Source organism: Lottia gigantea (genome assembly GCF_000327385.1).
Source record: "Lottia gigantea unplaced genomic scaffold LOTGIsca_158, whole genome shotgun sequence".
Lineage (NCBI taxonomy): Eukaryota > Metazoa > Mollusca > Gastropoda > Lottiidae > Lottia > Lottia gigantea.
The window spans coordinates 306313-333115 of record NW_008707924.1 but is presented as its reverse complement, the minus strand read 5'-3'; the positions used below and the strand labels follow the sequence as shown (position 1 = coordinate 333115).

Below are 26803 nucleotides of genomic sequence, written 5' to 3'. Positions count from 1 at the left end.
ATATTGTGCTCTACCCACAAAAACAAAAAAATCGGAGCACGTTTGTAATCGTGTGTAAAATGTTTTATTATGTTCTTGGCTAAACCATTATTGAAAAGGAGTTTTGATTTGGATTTTTATACGTCCACAAGAAAACGTGGTCGTATATTGCCGTCGCCCCTGTTCGTCGATCCGTTCGTCAACATTTGTTCTCAATGGATTTTGATGAAACTTGGTGTGAGTATTGGAATTAATTAGATCTCTGTCAAGTTAAAATTTTATGTTTTTCAATAAACTGTCTTTTAGTTATTACCCATAACTTAGTCAAAACGTGTAAAATGTGTTCGTGAGGATACTCATTAATGTGCAAGTGAGAATTTGGCGTCATGATAAATTGGAAAAGATTGCATTTGATTGTTTTTGAGTTATAGCCCTTGACTTTAAACATGTCAAATTTGTTCATGCACTCAATAGAGTCCATTTTTCATTCCATTTGAAACTTTGTGTGATAATTGGAATTGATAACAAAGATGTTGTGTGTTGCCTGGCAAGCTATCTTTGATCTAAAGGATGGTATCTTATTTCAGATCCGTGTGTGAATCTACAGATGTAAGATTGAACATGAGAGTTGGTCTGCATACAGGAGCTGTTCTCTGTGGTGTTCTAGGCCTGAAACGCTGGCAGTATGATGTGTGGTCACATGATGTAACACTAGCCAATCAGATGGAAGCTGGTGGATTGCCTGGGTTTGTTTGCAATTTTAATTCAACCCTCGAAACATCGTAATCTGCAAGTGAAAGAAATGTACAGCGCTGGCGAATCGGGGGTGTTCTTACACACTTTATTTTGGACATATAAGAATGTTTCAAAGGTCCGCTCTGGTATAAATCTGACACAATTCTAGAAGGTTATATCACTGATAATAAATCTGTATCTCGACACACCATTATTAGTTATGTACCCTTGATGACAGTCAATCGATGATCTGAGTTGAAGTTCGATTCCTAAATTAGATATTTCACAAAGAAATGATTTATTTCAGTATGGTCCATATTACTCAGACAACATTAGATCATTTACATGGGGAATATGAAGTCGAACCTGGTAATGGTGGTGATAGAAACACTTTTCTTAAACAACATACCATAGAGACCTTCTTTATTAAAGCTAAACATCCTAGAAGAGTAAGTATTGATGGAATATAATAAGATGCTTTGACCATTACGAACGGCTTCTTTCAAAAATTATCTTCATATCTCAAGATGGGTCGTGTGAAATTTTCAGATCCAGTCCTTTTTGTCTTGGATATTCTGTTTGGAACCAAAAATTAAATCTTGCGCTAAAATCTCTTCCTGTACTGAGAGAACTTTTTTTTTGCATTTCAGCATAGCTCCCTTTTATACAGAGACTGGGCAGGTTTACGACCAAAGAAATTATCTTTTAAAAATGTTTCAAATTGCGTAATGAGATTGATGCAAGCAGTGAAATTTAACGCAGAAATTCCATTTTCTAATGTTTTAACACCAACACAAGAAGAAAATAAATCGTCTAAATTAGTGAGTATTTTTCGGAGAATGTTCTGAATCTAAATACTTAAATTGGTTAATTGACCAAAAGTGCCTCTAGCCTCTGATGTTCATTTTGTGATTGTTTAGGTTATCATTAACTTTTAATTAGTATTCCACCATGTTATGTCTATGTGTCAAGAGGTTTGAATTTGTGAGATTTTTTTAGATCAATATAAGCAAAAATGAAATGAAAACAAAAATTATTTTGAAACATTTGACCTTTTGTTTTCCTTCTGTCTGATATTTAACTTGGTCTTGATTTCGAAATTTCCAGCGTGAGAAGCTTTATTAGATTATGGTTGACAGGACTTATTTATTTTACTCACGTTCTGATAAAGTAACAATTTTTAACCTCAATACAATTTTTTCTTTTACATCGTGATATGTGTGATTTTTTTCATCTTTGTTCTGACGTCAGGCATCCATTCTCTATGGAATAATAAAATACATTCGAATCTAATCGCTACAGTGACATTAAAAAACTTGAAAATGTGTAATCATCTGAAGTTTTGCAACAAGAAATTTATGATCATCATTTATAGTCGTAATTCTGTGTTCATGAATTACAAATAAATATATTTCCCGCTTTTGGATAGATTGATTTAAGCCCCGTTTATACGGCACGTTTACTTATGTAAGTAAATATACTTTAAATGACATTTTAAGGATATTTATTGTTTTGTAGAGCCGGCTTGCTTCAGTTACAGATAGATTACGGAAGCCTTTTAAAGAAAGGTAAGAATAAGTTATTTCAGTCATGTGTGTAGGATCTAAATCCTTAATTGAAGATCTTATTACAAGTTTACTGTTTAGTCACACACACACATATGAAACTGACTACATGGCTTCGGATAACGTCGTCGCGATAAAACCCAATCTCTTTGGTTATGTAGTAAGCACCTTTCTTTAAACTCATGTTGTCTTTTTATCTGAAATGTGATTTTCGTTATTATAGTTTAGTAGAATGATTATAACTCCGTATCTTTTAGTGTGTAGAGTAATCGATAACTTTAAAAAATATGATTTTATTATGAATGTCTGGGTAGCTTCAAATTTCCAGCCGTTTTCAATTTTTGATATAAACGCTTGAGATGTTTTATTTAAAACAATTTTTCGATAAGTTAGCTCCAATAAAAATTGTATTTACAGACATTCACAATTTCCACTACCAACGAATCGTGTTAATAAATATCTAGCTCAGGCTATTACAGCCCGTTATGTAGAACAAGAGAAATCCAACCATGTTAACTTCGTTACTCTCAGATTTAAAACTTCTTTAAAAGAACAGAGGGTAAGTTTAGGCCTATGCTCAGTTTGAATTTTAATTTAATTTGTGTGTAAACTCTTGGTATCTTATGGTGATCTTTTGATTTATCCAAAAAAGTATTAGTCCAACATTCGAAACTAGTGATCTCTTTTTGTACATCTTTTACCTCTCTGTTTGAAATATATTTTACATTACGTCCTGTTTTACCTACGCACCTTTTTAAAATGTTACATTTAATGGGTATTCTTGAAAAAGACAACGAGGATGATGTTAACTTGTCGTTTAATATGTTTTTGTATTTTTAGTACCAAGCAGCTGGTGATTTTGCCTTCAGTGGAAGTATGATTTGTGCCATGGTAATGTTAATTTGTATCGCTGGAATGCAGACAGTTATATTACCTAGGTAAATCTATCTCAGCCATGAAATTGTCGCTATTAAATGTCAAATCCCCAATTATAGATGCAGACTTAAATAGTGATTCTGATTCCACGAATTTGTTTACTAATATTTCACAATGTTTTACATATTTCATGCGTTTATCGAATTAAGTTTTCCAATATGACTGTGTATCCAAATACAACAAAATCACCTGCCAAAATCCAGGTATCAAATCCAGAAATGTGAAACTCAATTGACATCAGTCTTTGTTATACATCTTCAAAGAAATAATATCCAAATTAACACCAAGCAATCGAAAGACTTTCATCTAAAGTTCATACAAAATCTAAATGTTCCGCTACTCTTGTTGAAGATGACTCAAAGTTTTTATTTACTGATGATTTAAATTCTAGAACCCTGCTGTTATTGATGATGTTTCTTGCAACTTTTACCTGGATTTCCATAATACTCATATTGATTCTCAGTATTAATATAAAGGTACAGTAATTCTGTTTATAAAATAAAACATTTAAACATCGTAAAACCACACTGTGAAACCACGTGACGATGAAAAAGAATTGGTGTCTGTTGGCATTAGTATATGGAGCTTGTAAACATGACTTTATATGAATACACAATTTATTTTTTTCTGATTATATGATAACGAAATGTGGAAATAATTGAATATGGTTAATAATTCTCTTTCATTGACAAACATGTTAAGAATACAACAACTCTTATGTTCTGATTTCTATTGATTACAGTGTACCTTATTTGATATAAGAAGATCGTCATGTATAAGATTATTTGTTATGATGACAACTATTTTACTTATCTATGCAACAACTCAAATCAATGTCGTAAGTTTTTCATATATATATAGCAACAATGTTCTTCAATGAATAAATGATACTTCTTTCATGAATTTAAATATGAAAAATATTGAGATAGTCGAGTGTATGTTAACCGAGTTTTCATTATTTATGCGATATCTCATCCACATCTTGTCACTTAACTTAGTTTATTGCATTGAGACCTTATTCGATATACACTGTACATTCTTCTCCTCTCAATTGTATTTTATATTTCAGTTGTGTTGTAAGGGAGGCAATTTCATCAATGTGTTGGCTAATGTGACATTTACTACATCAAAATCAGACAATCATTTATCCTGTGATATACCTAATTATATTTATCTGAGTTGTATTATGGGTTATATATCAATCTCAATATTCCTCAAATTATCAGCTTTAATTAAACTATTCCTAATGATTTTAATGGCTAGTGGATATATAGTTCAGATGGTTTTCACACACGAAATGTTATTCTTGGTCTTTGATAAAAAGACAAAGTAAGTATTTTTAACACTTTTTTATTGCGTGGACTATAACACTAATTTATGAGACAAACCTAATGGGAAATGATATAATCCTCTATTCGTTTAATGTATTTGTAATGATAAGCAGTTTGTATCTTGATATTTCAATATATATTACAGCACCATAGTACCTAGTAATATAATTGGTATAGTGGTATTAATTATATTTACTATAACATTATATATACAAGGGAGGCAACAAGAATGGACATCGAGATTAGATTTCCTATGGAAGGTTCAAGTGAGTGTAAATCTGAAATATAGTCGGGATGTCATTAACATTGTAGTTGTATAGCATGGGAATTTGTGTCGTGGTTATTAAAACTATTTGTATTTTCAAAGCGCAATGATTCATTACTTTATGGTCTGCGTTTAGAATATAATCTTTAACATCGACGAACTTATAAATAACATATAAAAAAAAAATTGAACCTTGCATTTCCCAGTATTTGTTATGTTGTAGGCTACAGAAGAGAAAATTGAAATGACAGAATTACAAGTTAATAATAGAAATATTTTATGTAATATGTTGCCGTCTCATGTTGCTTCTCATTTTGTTGATAATCAACGTGGAAACTTCATGGTAAGAATATAAATCTCATAACATTTTTGATATAGTTTTTCTTGTTCTTGTAACCCTAGGAGAACACAACTTTGATGTAGATGCAGAACACAGGTAATCTGTTTCATGTAATTTTAAAACTTATCATAAGACAAAAACACTCTTGTGAAATGTTTATTTTACAGGACCTGTACAGTCAACAATACAGTAAAGTTGGTGTTTTCTTTGCTTCAATACCAAACTTCTCAGAATTTTACACAGAACTGGATGCCAATAACCAAGGAGTAGAATGTTTAAGAGTGTTAAATGAAATAATTGCAGATTTTGATGAGGTCAGTAGCAGTTATTATATGTAACAACCACGCCATCTCACGACCTCAGACTGTTTTCAGTTCAGATCTCTTGTCTTGAATGATTTCTGAAAAAAAATATCAATAATTCTTCTCTTACAGTTATTAAATGCACCGCGATTCAGGGCTATTGATAAAATAAAGACTATAGGAAGTTCGTATATGGCCGCTATTGGACTGATGCCCGAGTATTTGATTCAAGTAAGTAAACTAATATTCAAGTGAGCAATACTATCAATATCCAATGTTTCACTATAAATAGTGTTTATAAATGCACAGTCAATAAATAACAGTGTTCAAACATTAATTTCAACAATTCATCCACCATATTGTTGCTAAGTCGAGACATTTTGTGTCAACAGTGAAACTAAAGTTATGAAACTTTATTTTCAAATAATCGCATGTATATAATATTTCATTGACATTTTTATTACAGGACAATGATACCTCTGTTACTCACTCACTGGCACTACTGGTGGAATTCGCTTTTGGAATGAAAGACAAGCTGAGAATTATAAACGAGAATTCGTATAATCATTTCGTTATCAAAATAGGTGCGTAGTAGTTATTGAATTACAGGGGCATCAGTACAGAAATTTGTGTAAACAAAGAAGGTAAATTTGTATAAAGAATATACAAAAAATTGTATAAGCAAAGCAGGTAAATGCTTTTTATAGAGGAAACAGAAAACGGAACCATAACGTGATATGGTGACGTTTCAAACCTGTCAAAAACTGTAAGCCTTGTCGAAATGATAGGATAATAAGTGTCTAATTTCTTTCATTGGCCCACCAAATGTGGTTAATCTTATTGAATAGCCTCCATAAATCTTGTATTTCAGGCGTAAATTTAGGTCCAGTAGTAGCTGGTGTTATTGGTGCTAGAAAACCCCAGTATGATATCTGGGGTAATACTGTTAATGTGGCTAGTAGAATGGAGAGTACTGGTAAACCAGACCATATTCAGGTATTATAACTGGCGATGCTTTTATGATTGGTTGAAATTATGGAGGGAAGTACACTCCGTGTTACTGATATAACTAAAGAGAGACTTTAAGAAAAGATATCTGCTGTCCGATTTCTGTTTAAATATTGATCGTTTCTTACAGGTGACTGAAGAGGTATATGCAGCTTTAAAAGATATGTATGACTTCAAATGTCGAGGAAGAATAACTGTGAAAGGGAAAGGAGAGATGATAACATATTTCCTCGTTGGAAGAAGATCTGGAGGTATGTTTCAGGACAATCCGTCACCGCTTACACCAGATAGTCCACGCTTCCCTCGACCACCATCTCGAGAAGGGGCAATAATGATCAGGCAAGGAAGTGGAGGCAACCTACGAGAATTACAAAAGCAGGGTTCATTGACTTCACAAGGACGAATCCCTTCAAGTTATACTGTTTTGGGGATTGAACGTCAACCAAGTATAGATTCACAGCGAGGAAGCGGAGCCACCCCAACGAGCAGTCTAAACAAGAAACGTAAGAATGGTACTGACAGTCCAAAGGATCCAAATCGTAAACCACACAGGAAGTTAAGTAACTCCTCTGTAACAAACTGTCTTGCAGCTGATCAACCAACCACTCGAATTGACTCCCCCGAACTTCCAGCAGTTCACTATATGAACGTCAAGATGCAAAGTAACAAAAGTCCTGTTATTCAAAATTTTCTATTTGATGGATTAAAGTGCGTTGACTCCAAGAAAGGAGATAGTCCAGAAATGAAGCCACCAGTTCCCAAGATGACGAAAAGTAGTAGTGTCCCAGGGACAAAGATTCAAATCGCAACAGTTCAGCCTGTTCATCGAGTGCCACCTGAGGTGACTTCTAAACCCCCAGTATCTTCCAATCCATTACATTATGCTCGACCTACTCCCTTGGTATATGCTGGTATTGTTCAACCAATGAAACAACCATTAAAACCACCACCTGAAGAGATTAACGAAGAAGATTTTAAATCACAGATTAATGCTCAATCACAGAGAGATTACCCAATCAAAGATTATAATCAGATGTCAGACATGATGAAGGAACTGAATCAAATTGTTAACCCTGCTAACCCAAATAAACCTATGCTCAAACCGAAAGCAAGACCTTTATCACAAAACAAGTCTGGAGAGGAAAAGTTTGTTACTGGGATATATCGAGAGCCGATGGAACAGTCTCAATCAAATTCCCCAAGCCAGAGAAGCAGTGGTTCATCTGAGAAAGGAGAAACTGATAAAGTTCCAGTGAAGCAATCTCTCAAAACACTAAGTGAAAATAGGAGGAGTTCCTCGGGTTCAAAAGAAAGTGGTTCATCAGGTTCCACGTTGACGCCAACATCAGCTTTGGTAGCCAGCATAGATGGCAAAACTATGTCTCTCTTGCCATTCTTGGGCCCAGATCATGGATCAGTGGCTAATGGTGCACTGGAAGGAGAAACAGGGGTAATGGCCAAGTATATACCGCCAGCTCAACTTATACCAAATACAGCCCGCAGCAAAATACCAGTGCGGTCACCTTTGGGTTTAAAAAGAGAAATAATCCAAAATTCTGATAGTGATAAAGACTCTATCAGTTCGAAACCAGCTAGTGATCATTCCTCTATAGTAGTTTTACAGCCAATACATTTAAAGAACTCTAAACCAGCCAATATCCGTAACCTAAATCACCCAGATGTGAAATACGTTGAGTTGGATTACAAACCGTTAGGTGGCGTGACTTTAAATAGTCTGGAAAGACACTTAAGCAAATCAAATGAGGAAGTTAATAGTATACCTCGATGTCCGCCAACACCGAAATTTCCCCTACTTTCGGCGTCTTCCTCTTTGAACGACCTTGTCTATGATCTTAGTGATGACGTAGATTTAGATTTCACGCGGCAACCACTTGTTGGTCTTCCAGAGAAGAAATATTCTAGACGTGTTATTAATGGTAAAGGAAAATCTGAAAATGAATATGTAGACAAATCCAAGAAATCCTCGAAGAAAGACAATTTGCGTGAGAAAAAAGACTCTCGAAATCGTTTATCGGTTAATCCATATCAAATTAAACGTCGTCAGGCTCACACGATACCCCCGCGTCACTGTCGTAGTTTGGATCTCATCCCTGGCGATCGAGATGATTATGCATCGAATGCATCTTCCACTTGTGGCAGTCCAAGATCTAAGCATGCGTACCTAATGCCGTTAATTTTCGGTAAAACACCAATGACTGCTGAAAACACCAGTGTCTCATCATTGGCGAGTAGTAGTGAGATGTCTAATTGTGATGCTGCGGCCAATTGTGATTATAGTTCGGCTGCCTATGAATCAGAATATGATAATTATAGACCGGGCGTTATCAGTGATGATGATTATATTGTATCAGAAGGGGTCAGTGATGTAGATGTTGAAATCAATCTATTAGACGATATCAATATTGACAATGTAACTGTTAGTGATTGTTATAGTTTTGACATGGGCTTACCTGGTTATAGGAAAAAGACTACGGAAGTGTAGCTATAGATAATATATTACGCCATGCGACGTCTGAGTTCCCTATTCTTAAATGAATTAACGATTTCTAGCTATATTGAGAGTTTTGTAGAAACACCAATCTGTAGTTTTGAAATTGAATATATGATTGTTAATCAGGATCTATGTTTACAAAATGTTTTAATTATTAGGTTGTACTGTTTTTGAAGGGAGAAGAGTATTGATAAAAAAAAGTTATAGTGTAAGTGTAATCCATAATTGATTACGTAATAAAATATATACTGGTTTTGTTAAGTATATACAGTGGTGTAACCTATTTTCGTGGATATAAGAATTCAACACCGAATTTCGTCAAAGTTGAAAAAACGAAAAAAAATATTTTATGTCTTAGATGTTTCCTCAGATATTCTACAAAATAATAGAAATTGGTTTATTTCGATTTTCTTAATGAATCCTTTACTTTGACCCATATTTCATGAGCAACAAACTCGGGAACTGCGGCAGAATGCGTCACCTATTTTCGTGTACAATGTTTGATCTATAAATAAGTCTAGAAAAACACGTTGTATGGATACCGGGTGGTATAATTAACTTCTCTTAGTATTTATCTTTAATATCAATTCATTATAACCAATGACAATTCATTCAAAGAACCACGATTTACAAAAAAAAGTGACTGACAAAATATGATACGTAGCGTGATTTATTGCTAAAAGTCACTGAAACGACATAAGAATATGGTCCACTTTGTGTTCCATAGAAAGTTTCTGCTGACACGAAATCCGCTAGTTGATCACGTGACTTCATTCTTGGATAATATTCTAGCAGACGATACTTGGAATTCCGATTACCGCTCGGGATTATAATGAAATTCGGCCGATAAAAAATTGTGACGTTTGGTAATAAGTGAAATCCGCCATTTTGTATTTGTTAAAGTAAACATTAATACATTTTACCTTGCTTGAAATTACTAGATTCATTCTACTAGCTGATATTGTAGAGAAAACCCATTTTTATTAAAATAAACTAATGCGGAGGTCGCGCAAGGTCGCTCACGTAAATTATTAATCATTTCCGAAAATCGACGAATAATAGGTTTCCACGAAATTAGGTTACTTGACTGTACACTAATTGAATTGATATGATAGTTTGAAGTTTTGATTGAAAAGACATTATTATCAATTGTACGGGTATGATGAAGATAACCAGTTTAGCTATTCATGGTTACTCATTTACTACAGCACAAGCTGTGATGTTGCTTACGATATACAAGTGATAATTTTGTGTTCTATATTAAAAGAATTGACGATAGTTTCATTTATAAGTTTTTTTAACGTTACCTTTCAGCAATGTTGTGCTTGGAAAAGCCTCTGAAAAATGTTTCTTGTTATTGTTAACATATTTGCAAGATACTAGGTTAAGAAAGACTTCCATGATTAGAAATTACATTCTAAGAATAAAATGAAATAAACCTGTGATTAGGCCTATTACTTGCATGCTTGAATGACTTGCATGGTGATAAAATAAAGTCATCATTCTGTCTTCACTTTACTTGGTTATTTCAATATTTAGTTATTGACGTGTTATCTCAAATCGAAAAAGTGTTATGTGCCGTGTGTAAATGAAATAATTGACCTTTGAAATATTCAATATTCAGGATTGCCACACCTTATGTATATAAAGCATGCGTATATCACATTGGATCTTATTATCTGAAATGGTTTACAGAATAGCTTGTATTTACAAAACATCAAAAGACATTGTATATAAATTTTAATAAATGTAAATAGTTTCACGTTTTGCCTTATGTACGCTTTGTAAATAAACATTTAATTATTTCAAATGATTTTACATTCAGGGTAGCAGTGTAGCAATATTATAATTGTTGTTTAAATGAGTCTATATTGAGTGAGAGATGACACCCCTTAGTAATAAAGACAGCTTAAGGGTAGCATCATTTCAAGCTGCACCACTGAAAAGTGTTTGTTAAACTTTGCTGCTGAATATTTACATTAGCAAATCATTCCCCAATATCCAGATCAATAAGTCGGCCTTCAGAAACATCTTATCTAATCAATTCAACATGATATACGTAATTTCACCAAAGGCCACTTGATATACATGTAGGTTATGAGGTCCTACGTGTTACATATTTTTTTCATTTAACGAAACCTTGATGGGCACAAAAACGTAGGCCTATGATCCGTTGAAAGAAGGGTGCAGAAAATGCCTAAAGCTTTTTCTGAGAAATAGGAGAAACTCGATCCTATGGGATACGCAACAGATCCCGACAGTTGAAAGTAGGAAACAGTTGACACATCCGTTCTGGCAAAAGTAACATGGTCTATCTTCAATAGCCGGTGCAGATCGTGAGAATTTCAAGTCGGTTCAAGACAATTTGCTGTGATTACCAAATTGTAATAAGTACATGTAGATGTAAATCTTTATGACAAAAACATAAAAATCAAAGAAAAAGAAAAATTGTTATCATAGGTAAAAAATAAAAAATAGACCACATCACATCATATAGAAGTTTAAACGTATATTGATACATGATAATTGATTGTGTCGTCAATGGCAATCACCGATAGTATCCAATTCGAACTAACAAGGTTATTAAACTTGAGGGCAATTCATTTTTTCCAGTCCAGAACGTTTCGAGCTTTGTAAAATAGCCTGTTCAAAAATGAAATAGCTCTCAATCGGCTACAGATCACTTGGAAAACGTGTATTTAGTAAAAAGATGTGGTTTCATGAACACTGTCTGAAAGGTCAAAGTATAATTTCCAGATTAAAGGAACGATTTTACGATACGTCCGACCAATCGTACCTTAGTCTAAGAAACGGCATCTTTTTAAGCAAAGCTAATTAGTAATAGTTTTCACAGCCCTCCGTCGAGGGCCTTTGAGCCTTCAAATCACGGTGTGTCCAGAATTATCCACGTTTGAAAGTTAAAATGACGACTCGTCTTTTCTTGAGACTCCAACAGACATAGTAAAGACGTTTTAATATGTCTACATCGCTTTACAAATGATGTATTTGGCTTCATTGTGAAAATATTTTATCATTGTAGAAAAAAAATATACAGAAACAGAAAGTTAATTTCTAGTTGGGGGTACATTGTATATTTGAATGAAGTATGCGATTTTCATGCAGTTCTAGTTCTTCTAAAGATTATTTACATACATTCCATACCCGAAATCAATCCCAAAAATGGCGAACCATTTGAACTGTTTAATAATATTGGTACATGTATGCTGACAGTATTTCTAACCTGAAACGGTCACTATGCTGCTTGCTGATTTCTTGGAATATCGAAATTAGTTTCTAATTTTATTTCCCTATAACATTCCCGAAATAGCATTTCGATTCGAAACGTAGACTATTATTATTTTTGTAATAAAAAATAAACTATGCAATACATTTACAAATCTGATATCATTTTTTTCTCGTACGTGGTTGGGGAATTTTTAGAAGTACGAGAAAAGATGAGACGAAGTCATAATATTTGTTTAGTGACCAGTAAAATATTTGTGTTTACTCATTCGCTAACTGCAGTCGTATTGTTGAATTTTGTGACAATTCATGATATTATTTGCTAGGTTATGTCGTTCAAAATTACTCCTTTAATTACAACACAAACACGTCTTCTGGCCTAACAATAATTGAAACGAGCTGTGTTTCATTGAAAAGATTTAAGTTAATAAAGGCGGAAGGCTTTAAACAATGGTCAGTGAGAGAAAATAGACTTGTAACTGATGTTTTACATAAACTTTAGAAAAAAATAAAAGACATTCAGAAAAACAGTTTGAAAGATGTCCCTGACTATTCTTTAAAGATTTCGACTAATCTGTGTTGGCTTGTATAGACTGAGAACAATAGACAAAAATTAAATTCATTACATTTTTCACTATGTCATATACCAAGTTAATGATATTGAAACCTTAACTAAATATCAACTTTCTACAATTAATTTCTGAGATTTACCTTGCATATGCGATTTAAAACAGTTCTTGACTGAAGCGATATTTGAAATAAATGTCGAGATTCCGAAAGGAATATGTGATTATAGTCGAGAGTTAATGGGTTACACCAGGAGGGCATGTCCCGTGTTTCTGACTGTAGGAGTTAAAACAATAGCTGGACACTCGACTCATACTTTAAGATGAAATTTAGGATTTAAGAAATAGAAGTATTTTTTGGTAAGTGCAGATTTACATTTCAATTCTGATTTATTTAGTAATATGATATATGAAGTTTTGTATATACTAAACCGAAGTATATTGGAAGCTAGCGGTATTTATAGATAAATGCCATTTTATTTTGTATTCATTATGACTATTAATTAGTTCGACTCTAAGAAAGCACCAACTTCTGTTTTCTTGAATTTCCATTGTCATAAAACCATTCAGTGACGGTTTGAAATTGTATCTAGAACAAATTTTCCACTGGTCACCTTCTGCTAAACAATGGAATAGTAATATTTTGTATATACAATGCTGACTGGCAATCAATGATATGAAAGAATATCAATGATATGAAAGAATATCAATGATATCAAATAATATCAATGATATGAAACAATATTATATATCAAAGAATATCAATGATATTGGGGGGGAGTGGTCATTAAGACTTAAAATAATTCGACTAATCCTAATAGTATTTTATTTTTTCCCTTACTATATCCATAGAATGGGTTATTTGTTCACAAGACTGCATCTCGAAAGTTAAGAAAGTCAAATATCCAAAGGAATGAAAGGTTAAATTTATTTTAGCGATTATAAAAAGTGTTTTGTAATGGTGAGTCCGAAGTCCGAATATTACTTTTCAATACGTAATGTTAAGTAAATAAACAACTAAGCTATTGGGGGATGAAACGTGTAAGAATGACTCCTACATCATTACATAATATTTTGGTGGAGTAGAGGTGAAGTGAAATGCGCCCTGTCACGATAGTTCAATCAATTATTTCTAATCTATGAAAGTATATGAGCATGAGGTTATCACCACTAAAAACATCTTTATCATTTAAAGGATTCCATTATTGAAATAACACCCATTTTAACTTATATATTACAAGAGCTGATGTTCGTGACTCTTTGTGGATTGAACACACCACTTCTGTGATTTTTCCAAATTCTTGTAACACAAGCTTGTTTCTGTGTATTACTGGACATAATTTAACTTGATGATGAAGCTGTCTTCATGATGATCAAAAACCTAATGGAAGCATATGAGCATTATTTGGAACTTTTCTTGTAACATAATAAGGCAGTCCCGTAGCCAAGGGCGGACGAAAAATAGGGTTGCGTAATGCGTAATGCGTAATGCGAAATGGTTCAACAAAATACTATAAGTATTCCTATCTGTAAGCCTACTTAAAGTGATACTACGTCTTAGAATGAAAATAAAATTTAAGTTCTCGAAATGGTCAGTATGAGTATATATTCATCAGTGAACTTACCTGGTGTCATAAAGTTACAACAGAATCCCTGTAAAATCTGTAAAATTGGAAAATTCATAAAACTAAGTAACTATTGAAAAACGCTTAATCATGATATTAAGCGTTTTTCAATAGCTAATTGCATATCAATTACTAAGTTTTTTTGGATTGATCGGATAATATAAGGATCCTGTTCTGTTCTGTTCTGTTCTGTGTTCTGTTCTGTTCTCAAAATTCAAAAGATTTGATTGGTTGATTATAAATACTAACCAATAGACATATATTATCCTAAATTGTATTCATATTAATCAAACGATCCAAAGCAGGAAAAATGGATAAATATTTGATTAAAAAATTGCTTGATGGCTCGACACTACTACGACTTGCACTCTGTGAAAGCAGCTTTTCAACATTTACTAGCGTTGACTCACCACAACGACAATCTATGACTCAGCTTTGCCAGCGCAATCTTGTTCTTCTTGTCTTCAACAGGAAGCGTACCCAGAAAATTAACTTGGACGTATTTGTTCAACGTTTTGCCATAAAACATACCCGACTAAAACGGCAATAAAAATGTAACGTATTATAATTTGTGTGTTTTAACAAAAATAATCTCGAATCTAAAATACTCCGTGAAAGTCCGGTTCCCGACATCGTCTGTCAAGGTGCTTTGCTAAATTGCCCCCCTCGATTGCACGTTTGCCCCCCAAGGAATACTGGTCAGGCTACGGGCCTGTAATAAGGTGCCATTTTTCAAACGGGATAGCCTGAAGTATTCATAATGTAACATAATGTGCTAGTCATGAATAACCACATTAAGATCTTTGTTATATTCAAGAACTATTTTCAATCTAAAAAAAGTAGAGGGAATCATATTGTAGTGCACAAGCAAATGAAATATTACAGGAAAGGTGGCCTTTATAATATAAAATATACATTGATTTCAGATATAGAGGTGGAGAAAATAATGATGAACTCTATTTATGAAACGTAATCTAATGGATAGACATACATTTAAAGGTAAGATCAGGTGGTTTGCTTATCGGTGTCTTGAATCCTACTCATACGTTATAAAAACATTCCGTTTTTTTTTATTGCAGCCTGCATCAGAAAAACGTGCTTTTCAATTAGCGAATATCAAGTCTCAAATTACCTGACGGTATGGCGGAGACGCTCCTCCTTCGGCGGAGGATTCAAGACACCGTGAAGAGAACACTTTCGATCATTACTCCTTACCAAAATACCGATTTTTACAATCCCCAAGATCAATAATCAACATCTGATTCCATAATATTTCAATTTGCGCTAAAACCAAATGCTACTTCAAATTGTTATATTCAGAATAAGTGGTATAATTACAATCATTCAAATTTCAAACAGATAAACAAGATTAGTTTGACAGCAGATGTTCCGGAACAATGAGATTGCCCTGCCTCGCTAGCCACACCATGCTTTTCTTAGTGTGATCTGAAATTAAATCAACTTTTTGGTCTTGAATTCAAGGGCTCAAACAGAGATTATATACATATTCTATCTGGCTATCTTGTAGCTTCTGCACGTAATGGTATTCGACGAATTCAAAGTAAAATCAACGACACAAAGAAATCTATCAAGAGAAAAGAAACCTGCCTTCAAAAGTTTAAATCATGTCGCTGGATAATCGGATATTTGTGTTGTGCAGCAACTTTCAGCCAATCAGCGATCAGACAACTTATTGGTATGGCAACTGTTTGTATGACACTAAACAATGACCAGAACCTAAATGTTAGCAACACATCAAAATGCAACAACACAATTACGAACCAGGTGATTTTTATAGCTCTATAATTCAAATAAGTAACTGGTTTAGTTCCAAAGACCTTTTAAAACCAATTGATATATCTTACAACCCTTTGTTCGTTATAAAAACATTCCGTTTTTTTTATTGCAGCCTGCATCAGAAAAACGTGCTTTTCAATTAGCGAATATCAAGTCTCAAATTACCTGACGGTATGGCGGAGACGCTCCTCCTTCGGCGGAGGATTCAAGACACCGTGAAGAGAACACTTTCGATCATTACTCCTTACCAAAATACCGATTTTTACAATCCCCATGATCATTATTAATGATTCATTATTAATACACGATTGCAAAAAAAAGTTAGGAAGCAATATACGCACAAATATCCAATGATTCGCACCCACTGCTTCCACAGTCCAATGGTTAAGAACCTTTTACGTTTATCAGACCATGTTTGAAACCCATCATAGAACCAATTCGGCAATTTTTGGAACCTGTAGGCCTCTAGTTTAACGCAACAATATTTGTAACCAGTCAGTTTGCTAACGATAATGAATGCAAATTATGATCCCCGGAAAGAATGTTTTGAAGCGAATTCTGTCGAATTGACTAAAAAATATTTGTTATATTCTTAGTTCCAATATTATTTACCACATGCAAGCGAAGGTTATTGTTTGTTATTCACAAACCGCAAATTGAATTGTGTGGACAGGTTGGTACTTGTGGTATTATAACAATATAAAATATTTGTTCGATTGCCATTTCAGACAGTTGGAGAATTTTCCTGGTCTACAGAATTTGAAGGAACTGTGCTAGCCGCTTTTAACTTTGGATTCATTGCTTCACCTATACTTGGTGGATATGTTGCAGGTTATTTTGGTGGAAAGAGAGTTATTGGAATATCCCTGGCAGTCGGTGCCGTGGCAACCATTTTGACCCCTATATCCGTCAGAGCTAACAGAGTATTATTGGTGTTCATGAGGGTTATGACTGGTTTAGTCATGGTAGGTATCGGGCAATATTTTGTTAATAGAAATATAAAATTGACCAGACCATGGACAGAAGCTTGGCATAAGATGCCATAGCATAACAAGGTGGAAATATCATTTTTGTTTGTGATAGGTACGTTGAATCTGTTACATTTTCTCAGTCTCACAATTGTCATGGACAGCTATATTACAATTGTTTCCATTTTTAGGGAGCAGTTGATCCTTCAATACAACATCTGTGGTCAAAATGGGCGCCATGTTATGAAAAGAGTCAATTGACAGCCTGTTCATTTTCTGGTAAGACACCATTACAGTAACCTCATTTACCTGTGACTGTAACTGCTAAATCTGGAATTTTAAGCACTCACTCTTCTGACTTTCATGGCAACAAATAGTCGAACTAACTACCGTAGTGTAACTGTACTATTCGTAATGATAGTTTTCTGTGATAATCGTTCAGTTATACGTGGAGAAGAAAACAATAACTATTGAACTATTTTAAAATAATGAACAGTGGCGTTTCTCTGGAGGTGTGACCACTGCTCGACCTTCTCATTAATGTATCCTAGTAACGCCACTGACAATAAATAATGCTGATTAATGCTGTTTGACCCTTTAATATTTTTTGATTAATATTTAATATTGAAACTAACATAGGTATGTTTTCAATGAAATTATGTTTGAATCTTGTCAGAATGTATTTCAGTATTTCTACCGTGCGTTAGTACGCGTTTTAACAACAAGCTTGCTTTATTTTAGGTCTAAGTATTGCTGGCATCACAACATTTCTGGTATCAGGATACCTGTGTACTATTCAAGTTGATCATGGGTGGCCTTTCATTTTCTATGTCTTTGGTAAGTACATTCATTATTTTGAAAGGGTTTCTTTCATCAGCTATTATTAGTGAATTTGAATTTCATTATTAACAGAATTTAAAACATTGTTTGATATAAAAACAGGCGTGTTGATTCCCGAAATATCTCATTATTTATTATCAAGCTTGCAAACAAACGACACATCGAAGTATTTTTGACGATTGAAAGGCAGTGGCGTCACACCGCCCCCAGTTTTACTAAACTTGTCGGTAGAACGCGGAATTGGTCGGCAAAAGACGGTAATAACTGGAGCCGGTATTGATGTTATCGGTAAAAGACGGTAATAACTGGAGCCGGTATTGATGTTATCGGTATAAGACGGTAATAACTGGAGCCGGTATTGATGTTATCGGTAAAAGACGGTAATAACTGGAGCCGGTATTGATGTTATCGGTAAAAGACGGTAATAACTGGAGCTGGTATTGATGTTATCGGTAAAAGACGGTAATAACTGGAGCCGGTATTGATGTTATCGGTAAACTGTTCGTCTACATTAAAAGTGATTGTCGGTAAAAATGTTTCAGTTGTACCAAGCAACACGTGCAACATTTCCCAATGACTTGAGAGATCCCAATGCAGATCAGTTTAGCGGTAACATTTTTACCGACACAAAGTTTTCACTCTTTCGGTTTACCAATCGATTTTACCGATAGCTCCAGCCTCTAGCGTATTTTATTGAACGACAGCTTCAGATCCTTTAAGTCATTGGGAACTTTTGCACTCAACTAGTCGACTTGTGGCTAGTTACATCTGAAGCAGCTTTACCTACAATAACTTTTAATGTAAACTAACAGGTAACAGATAACATCATAACCTACAAAGGAACAGGGTTTTCATGTTTTCAGTTAACCAGTCGGTTCCAGCCGTTACCGTCTTTACCTTGTGTCGATTTGGATGTTTTGGGCGAACGAGTTTGTTTCAGTTGTACCAAGTCGACAAGTCGTGTGCAAGATTTCCAATGCTATGAAGGATCCAGATGCAATGTTGGCAGACATCGAAATGATGGGAAATGACCTTAGAAAGAGTGGTGCAAGAATTTGTGAAATACTGCTCAGTGTCTCTTCGGAAAGCAACGTTTTCAATAAAAGCCTTGCTAAAGCTTACCAATTAGCGTTGACCATTCCAGTGACACAGGCAATGAACGTGTTCATGTAGAAATAATTATTACAAATAATCATTAAAAACATCTAAAGAATTAATCTACAACAATGGATTTTTTCTCTGAAGGAACCCCCAGTCAAAATGCCCCTACTGAAAGGTGTTATGCGCACCGTTTTTACGCCAACTCTCCTGATTTCAGTAATTAAGCTGAATTCTGCACATGAAAATGTGAACGTATATTACCGTTGGCCCTGTCTGTCGGTCGGTCGTCGGTCGGTCGTCCGTCTGCATTGATCTGTATATATTGATGAGTTCTCAGTCAAGTTCGAAATTGGAAACAATCGGATGAACGATTTCGGAGTTTGTGCCCTTGATTTATTTATGTATTGATGAGATCTCAGTCAAGTTCGAAATTGGAAACAATCGGATGAACGATTACGGAGTTGGTGCCCTTGATTTATCTATGTATTGATGAGATCTCAGTCAAGTTCGAAATTGGAAACAATCGGATGAACGATTTCGGAGTTGGTGCCCTTGATTTAGTAAAAACACACGATAGAGGGTATAGTCTTTATCCGATCTTGATGAAACTTGGTATGTATATATTGATGAGATCTCGGTCAAGTTCGAAATTGGTGATAATCGGATGAATGGTTTAAGAGTTATTGTGTGTTCATGGTTTAATTTAAAAATTTGATGAACTGTTTGTGAGGTTTTGCCTTGACTTATAAATATTGTTAATATTATTTGATTCATTATGGAGCTACTAAAAACTTTATTATCATTACTGACAGTTAGTAGTGGGCGTATGTTACCTTGCCTGGCAAGCTATCTTTTAATTACCTGTTGGGTGGATGATATTTTATACCATTTGCAAAAATGCATACTGAGACGAAATAATGCGTATTTCTAGTTAGCTATAAAGAGGGTCATGAGTTATCATCTATATAAAAATTTACAAACATCAAATAGTTATTACTCTGAATATTTACTTTAGACAATAATAATTAGTATAGCATGTACATAATAAAACAAGACACAGTAGTAATATATGGAGAGGGATCGTTGCCATAAGGATTTACAAAGTTAAACTTGAAAACAAGGCCTAGACTTTACAACGTCATATTTCAACATTACACAATTACAAAATAAACCTTCCTAAAGTCAAAAAGTCAATGTACGTATCGCAAAGTAGAGATATTGATAGTTTACTTTTCAAACTTTATTTTACATCAGACACCATTCAAACTTTCCTTTACGAAAATGAATTCTTAACTTTGCAATTTTACATTATCAACTATGTCTTCTTGACTTTGCTGAAAGACTTTGTGAAAAATTACTGATTTGTAAACCAACAAATATTACTGATTTTTGAGCCAACGAATATTGATTTTAAAGCGAACGAATATTACTGATTTGTACAGTTAGTGAATATAACTGATTTGTGCAGCCAGTAAACATTTCTTTTTTTTTTTACAGTAAGTGAATATTAAAAAAATGATTTGATATTTCTGATTTTACAACCAGTAGATGTAAACTGCCTCGTTCAACCTGTAAATGTAACTGATTTTTACAACCAGTGAACACTTCTTATTGGTACAACCAGTGAATATTATTGATTTGTACAGTCGGTAAATATTACTTATTGGTACAGTCAGCGAATATTACTGATTGGTACAGTAGGTAAATATTACTGATTTGTACAGTCGGTAAATATAACTGATTGGTACAGTCGGTAAATTTTATTTATGGTACAATAAATAAAAACTTGGTATAGTCAGTAAATATTACTAATTGTATAGTCAGTGAATATCACTTATTGGTACATCCAGTAAATATTACTATCGTTAGGCCAAGAGTCAGTAAATATTACTTATTTGTAAAGCCAGTGAATAATACCGATGTTTACAGTCAGTGGATATTACTGAAATTCTTTACAAATATGATCATCATAGTTATTGAGAGGTTAAAAAACCCAGAAACACAACTGATGCCAAAATGGTTCCCATCAGAGACATTATAAAAAACAAAGAATCCAATGCGACAGCTACATCTACCCAGGTGATAGACCCACTACCGTCGTTTTTGTCTTCATTAATATTACTTTCACTAGGAGTGACTGCTGCTGCCTTCTTCCTTCTTAAGATGTTGACGAACGTTTTAAATGTTTTTGGTACTGGTAAAGATTGATCTTTATGGTAAAGTCTGAGGACTATGGTTGTAAGTAAGACAGAAAAGGCACTCATTGAAACAAGAAATATGAGGTAGATTGCCAATAAAGAAGTTTCAGTGGATGTGTGAGGCATATTATCAGAGATCAGTGTGAGGAAAACGACGTAAGCCAGTAAAATGGTAATGCAAAGAGATATCTTCTCTCCTGAATCAGCTGGTAAAACAAACGCAAGTGACCCAATAATAGATAAAACTATAATCGGCAGAATTATATTGAGCAGATAAAACGGGAATCTTCTTTTAAGAGTCAAATGAACAATGATAATATCTGTATATGTCGAATCATCTCTTGTTATGTCCGCTGAAATTAGTTCCCATTCGCCATTGGAGTGTATTCGCCCAAATCTACTTTATCGATAGAGTTATTCATGATAAATTCATGTCTTTCCAGAGATGCTGCTGCGAATTCTATTTTACAATTCTGAATGTCTATAGGATAGTATCTGATACTTATCTTACAAGAACTTTTAATCATCACCGAAGGATACCAGTTAACGTCACCATCGCTAATGACGCGAGCCTGAAACTGATTGTAACCTAATGAAGCCTGCTTTTCAACTGAGTTCCTCACAATTATATCAGGAGTCCAAATCTGATTCTGAGCTACATTCAGTTCTTTAATTCCAGCATGTTCGTCTACATCCCAGCTTAAATAATTATCATACCAAATTAAGTAAAGGTAGCCTTTAGTAACTAGGGTCTGTTCCTTTTCATGAAGTTCAGTTATTGATCCCAGACTATAATGAAATTTGAGGAACAAAATATATCCATCATCGAACACTGGACGAAGATCGGTTTTATAGCCAGTAAAAATGGTTTGGTATAAGGAATTATAGTCATCTCTGTTTGCTGCATCACAATATACAATGTTTGCGATAAACAGTATCCACGCTATGTAATGCATACTTATATACAACATATACAACACAAACTTAAACTTAGAAAATATTCGCTGCTGCTAGGCTGGAGATAATAAGAATACCAAATTCCAGGAACGTGCCCGAATTCCGTGCGTTATCTTCTAAATTACAAAATCACATTTAATCTGTTTATGGTAAACTTCGCACCCTTCAACTGTTTATTTCTCAGATGACTTCAGATGATATGAAGTGAAGACTAGAATTTTGAGTTAAATACCGTGGTGTGGTAAATAATTGATAACTATAATATATTTCATCCTCGTAAAACAAAAAGAAATTTACATGTGCTCTTCTTCTTGTGATATATTGATTATTGAATGATCAATGGTTAGAAGAAGATAGCAATCCTAACTTTATATCTGAATTTGTGAAAGATCTGATCATAAATATTGACATCACTTCTTTATCGTATCAGATGATGGTTGGCGAGACCAAACAGACTAAAAGTGGAATTAAAATAATTACTGCTTTAACGTAACCAAGATATTTCTTTTGTTACTTCGTACTAAAACGAGATATGATGTACAGTACAGTATTGCATAATGTAATGTGTGGGTTCATTTATTGTCTGAGACTAAATGTTTAAAAGTTTTTACGAGGGTAGGTAGGTTGGTAGATGACAAGTTAACGTTCGCTTCCAGTGGATGCTGATATCGCAAACTAGGTAGTTGTTGGTAGTCGTAGTAGTTGGTAGTTGGATTGGTTCAAATTGGATGATTCTGTTTTGTTGGTTTGGTTGTTGATTCTTCGTTAGATCTGGTCGGGTCGAATGACATGGCGGTGAAACTCGGCCCTGGATGGTGTGGTGTGAGTTTTTATGAGATATCTAACAGTCGTAGGGGGGACTTTATTTTGGTCGCGTATTGAAGGTGATTGTTTGGTAAAGGTGGTCGCCTGAGCAGGATTCACTGTATATACATAATATTATTATCTACATAAAATTATGTGACATATATTGACAAGTAGCCACATTTCAAAGTATGTTCATTTAGAAAATTTTGAAGTGACAAAATTCAAAATATAATACCAAAATATTTGTATCCCAGGGATATAAATGGTAAAAAGAAGTTTATATTTTTCCACCGTTGTTCATCATGTTATGAACTTACGTTTCATATCAAAGAAACTTATGAAGCCATTAAGTAAAAGTAGGACTGTGTATTCAAAGATCGTAAAGTAATAACTGATTGAACAACGCTAAAACCATCAGTGATTCCTAAACAAAGATTTTTAATAAATTAAACCTTCTTCTTCCTAACAGTTGACTATCATAAATAATAAAACAAGATATGAAAGGTAAATATCTCGACTGATTGATTAAAACAATTTACAACTCACTGATGTTTGTTCAGTAAGCGAACTGAGTGGGTTTCAAATCTTTTAGACATTTAAATTGTTAATGAAATCAAAGTCTATAGCCTTTTAGGTGCAATTCAACATGTCGAGTTCCACAAGTCCACGTATTAGTGGGTTTACACTGAATAATTCTAGAATCCATGCGAGTGCCGTTGGAGAGCCTAGTTTCCTACACCCCACCAGTGGTGCAGCGGAGTGTTGGGTGGAGGGTGAAATAACGGGCGTTAAACTCAATTTCAATTAATAAATAATAAAATTCAGAAACATAAAAACAAGAATATTTTTTTTGATGTGCTTTCGTATATATTAGACTGAGAATTACATCACATTAAACGCTGAAAACAAATAAACTAAGAACTGGAATGAATGAATGAATGAATGAATGAATGAATGAATGAGTGAGTGAGTGAGTGAGTGAGTGAGTGAGTGAGTGAGTGGAGTGAGTGAGTGAGTGAGTGAACGAACGAACGAACGAAAGAATGAGCTGAAGTCATGAAAATAATTGGGTTATAAAATATTTACCTATCCTTTTGATTTTTTTTTCAGGTGGTTTTGCTTTGTTATTAATTTTACCATGGTTATACTTTGTTTATGATTCACCTGATCTGCATCCTAGAATAGAGATTGACGAAATGAAATACATCAATAGAGGCAAGGTACCAAGTGAAAAGGTAAACCTAATCTATTATACATATCAAAGTATTTGATTCTGGTCAAGAGCGAACGAATCTTACGGTTATATAAACCTCAATTATAATAAATTAGAGACAGTCGTCATGGTTTTTATGTTCACTCGTCTGATAGACTATTAGTTTCCCTGCTAAGAGATCAAGTCAATTGAGACGACGCATTCCTCTTTCAGTAACCTCAGATAACAATAAGATTATCATACAAATCCTAAACTTGAATCGTTTTCTTCCAGATGACAAAACCCCCGTGGAACGATATAATGCGATCAATGCCGTTTTGGGCTATCGTCGTTGCCCATATAAATCATGGTTGGACAACAACGTGGGTCCTTGCTTATTTACCAAAATATCTACAGACCATCTTACAGTTTGGAGTTCAAGAAGTAGGTCATATGGAGTTTTAAATTGACTAAATGTTTAGATTTCTTTGACTCTCTTTGTTATTGCGTATACATTATATAAAAGTTTATGCCACCATTTATTGCAACCAGAAACAATGCTGTAGTTAGGCAAATGCTATCGTAATGAAGTACTCAGTGGTTAATTCATTTCGTCTACTTGACAATTTATAGAAACGCCACTGTTTGATTTTAAAAAAATTCGAATACATCGAATTGAGTCGCAGATATTTCTGAAACAACTGCTTTAATTGTGTTTACCTTTTTTTTTAAAATCAGGATGGTATTTTATCGTCCGTCCCATTTGCTGGTCCATTACTATCAGGAATATTTTGTGGTTATTCCTCAGACTGGTTGATCAGGAAAAAGATTTTCTCCGTAGAAATCGTTCGTAAACTGTACCAAATTGTAGGTAAGACAAGTTGTATACACTCTGTTTATTTTGCGGATAGAAAGTTTCTCGTGTATAAGAGTTTTGTTAAGTTTCGCAAAGTAATAAAAAGTGTTCGTCTGCGCATTTTATAACAACCCTCCATTCAGAGGAGAGACTGGTCTGGCTTCGTCACCTTCCCCTCTCCATTCACTATCATATTCTTGTTATTGTACAAAGTAAAAGGAGTTCACCTTGACGATTATGTGACCCCTACTTGACCCCCTCACTCAATGATTAACGGAAACGCTATTGGTGCTGGGGAGACGACGATCAGATTAGTTTATGCAGAGGATAACGTCTCACAAAATACGAAAGTTGTGTACTATAATTGATTAATATGATACAATTTTATAAATTTTAGGATGTGTTGGTTGTGCAGCTTGTTTTTTCACCATTAGTTTTCTTGATCATACTAATAGAGAATTAGCTGTTGTATTATTTATCATTGGTTTAACCTTCCAAAATTTCACCACTGTAGCATTCCGAATAAATCATTTAGATATAGCCCCAAAGTAAGTGAATATTCCAGGATATTTTTGCAAGTGTTAAACCTATTTGAGATATTTTCGATCCAAATTTTGTCGGGGTTAATCTATTGTAACGAACGTTAAACTTCATAAGAAATAGCCTCCTAAGATATTACCATCATTTGTCAAGAGTTCAGGAGAAATATATATCCTTGATACATGCTCTTTCTTACCTTTAGGAAACTGATCATTTCTGATTATTTCAGATATGCCAGCGTTTTAATGGGAATAACTGTTACCATAGCAATGGTTTCTGCATTATCAGCACCATTAATTACATCAGTCATTATTAGGAACGATTCTGAAGAGGAATGGAAGCATGTGTTCTGGATTGTGTCAGGCATAAACATTGTTGGTGCCATTTTTTATGTTATATTTGCCAAAGGAGAAGTTCAGTCGTGGGCTAGTGAAGTGTCTGTTGACATTATAGATCCACCTATCAACGTCACAACGCTCAAACATTTAGGCATATCACGTGTTAAAAGTAGTGCTACAGATTTGAGTCTGCCAAACTTTCTTGATGCCACTAATGAAAAGGCGGAAATAAATAAATCTTTTGTTGCTGATGACGAACTTGATAAGAATTCCTGTGATAAAAACGACAGTATATATGATGAGAGTTGTACCAAATTGTGAAGGGATTCATATATATAGGCAAATGATATGTAGGGTAGTGTATAATCCAAAGCGTTATCTAGCCTACTAGACGCTATTAAAGGGATACTACGTCTTAGGATGAACATAAAATTTTAATTTTGCTCAAATTTGGCCAATATCAGTATATATCCATCAGTGAACTTACCTGGTGTCCTAACTATACATCAAAGTCCCTCTATAATCCGATATATCCACAAAATCAAGTAATTAATTATAAAACGCTTAATACATCCATTAGGCGATTTTCAAATCGTGAGTCTAGGAAATCCGGTGTAATTTTCAAGGGGAAGTAACTCTCAAGTGGGGTTTCCCGCGTCCTTGACCTCTACTCTTGTATTGACCTCGACATTGTCAGACATATTTTGAAGACGGAATAATAATGCCTCGTAGGAGATTAAGCAACTCCACGAAAAAGCAATTCATATAATTTAGAATGAATACTCCACCACTGACACAATTT

General features: G+C 34.2%; 2 protein-coding genes across 2 annotated transcripts in view; both read left to right on the top strand.

Annotated features, from left to right (window-relative positions):
- The window catches only part of LOTGIDRAFT_141290 (hypothetical protein), a gene marked incomplete at both ends in the record, with an annotated part of 46388 nt that extends 39131 nt beyond the window's left edge, over positions 1-7257 (top strand). The window contains 16 exons of the mRNA XM_009050898.1: positions 567-725; positions 1022-1163; positions 1365-1555; positions 1854-1925; positions 2673-2838; positions 3120-3217; positions 3607-3691; positions 3958-4053; positions 4285-4544; positions 4692-4812; positions 5035-5154; positions 5319-5465; positions 5586-5684; positions 5920-6037; positions 6325-6449; positions 6592-7257. Of these exons, the coding sequence (XP_009049146.1) occupies positions 567-725; positions 1022-1163; positions 1365-1555; positions 1854-1925; positions 2673-2838; positions 3120-3217; positions 3607-3691; positions 3958-4053; positions 4285-4544; positions 4692-4812; positions 5035-5154; positions 5319-5465; positions 5586-5684; positions 5920-6037; positions 6325-6449; positions 6592-7257 (2665 nt within the window). The remainder of the gene's footprint in view (positions 1-566; positions 726-1021; positions 1164-1364; positions 1556-1853; positions 1926-2672; positions 2839-3119; positions 3218-3606; positions 3692-3957; positions 4054-4284; positions 4545-4691; positions 4813-5034; positions 5155-5318; positions 5466-5585; positions 5685-5919; positions 6038-6324; positions 6450-6591) is intronic.
- Positions 7258-12929: 5672 nt separating this feature from the next.
- Positions 12930-26091, top strand: LOTGIDRAFT_201052 (hypothetical protein; the record flags this gene model as incomplete). The annotated part of the gene is made up of 11 exons (XM_009050897.1): positions 12930-13142; positions 15334-15406; positions 15936-16192; positions 16933-17169; positions 17364-17451; positions 17914-18009; positions 24186-24310; positions 24562-24711; positions 25006-25138; positions 25521-25671; positions 25893-26091. Coding segments are annotated over exons 2-11 (1473 nt in total), but the record flags the coding sequence as incomplete, so codon positions are not given.
- Between the last annotated feature and the right edge of the window lie 712 nt (positions 26092-26803).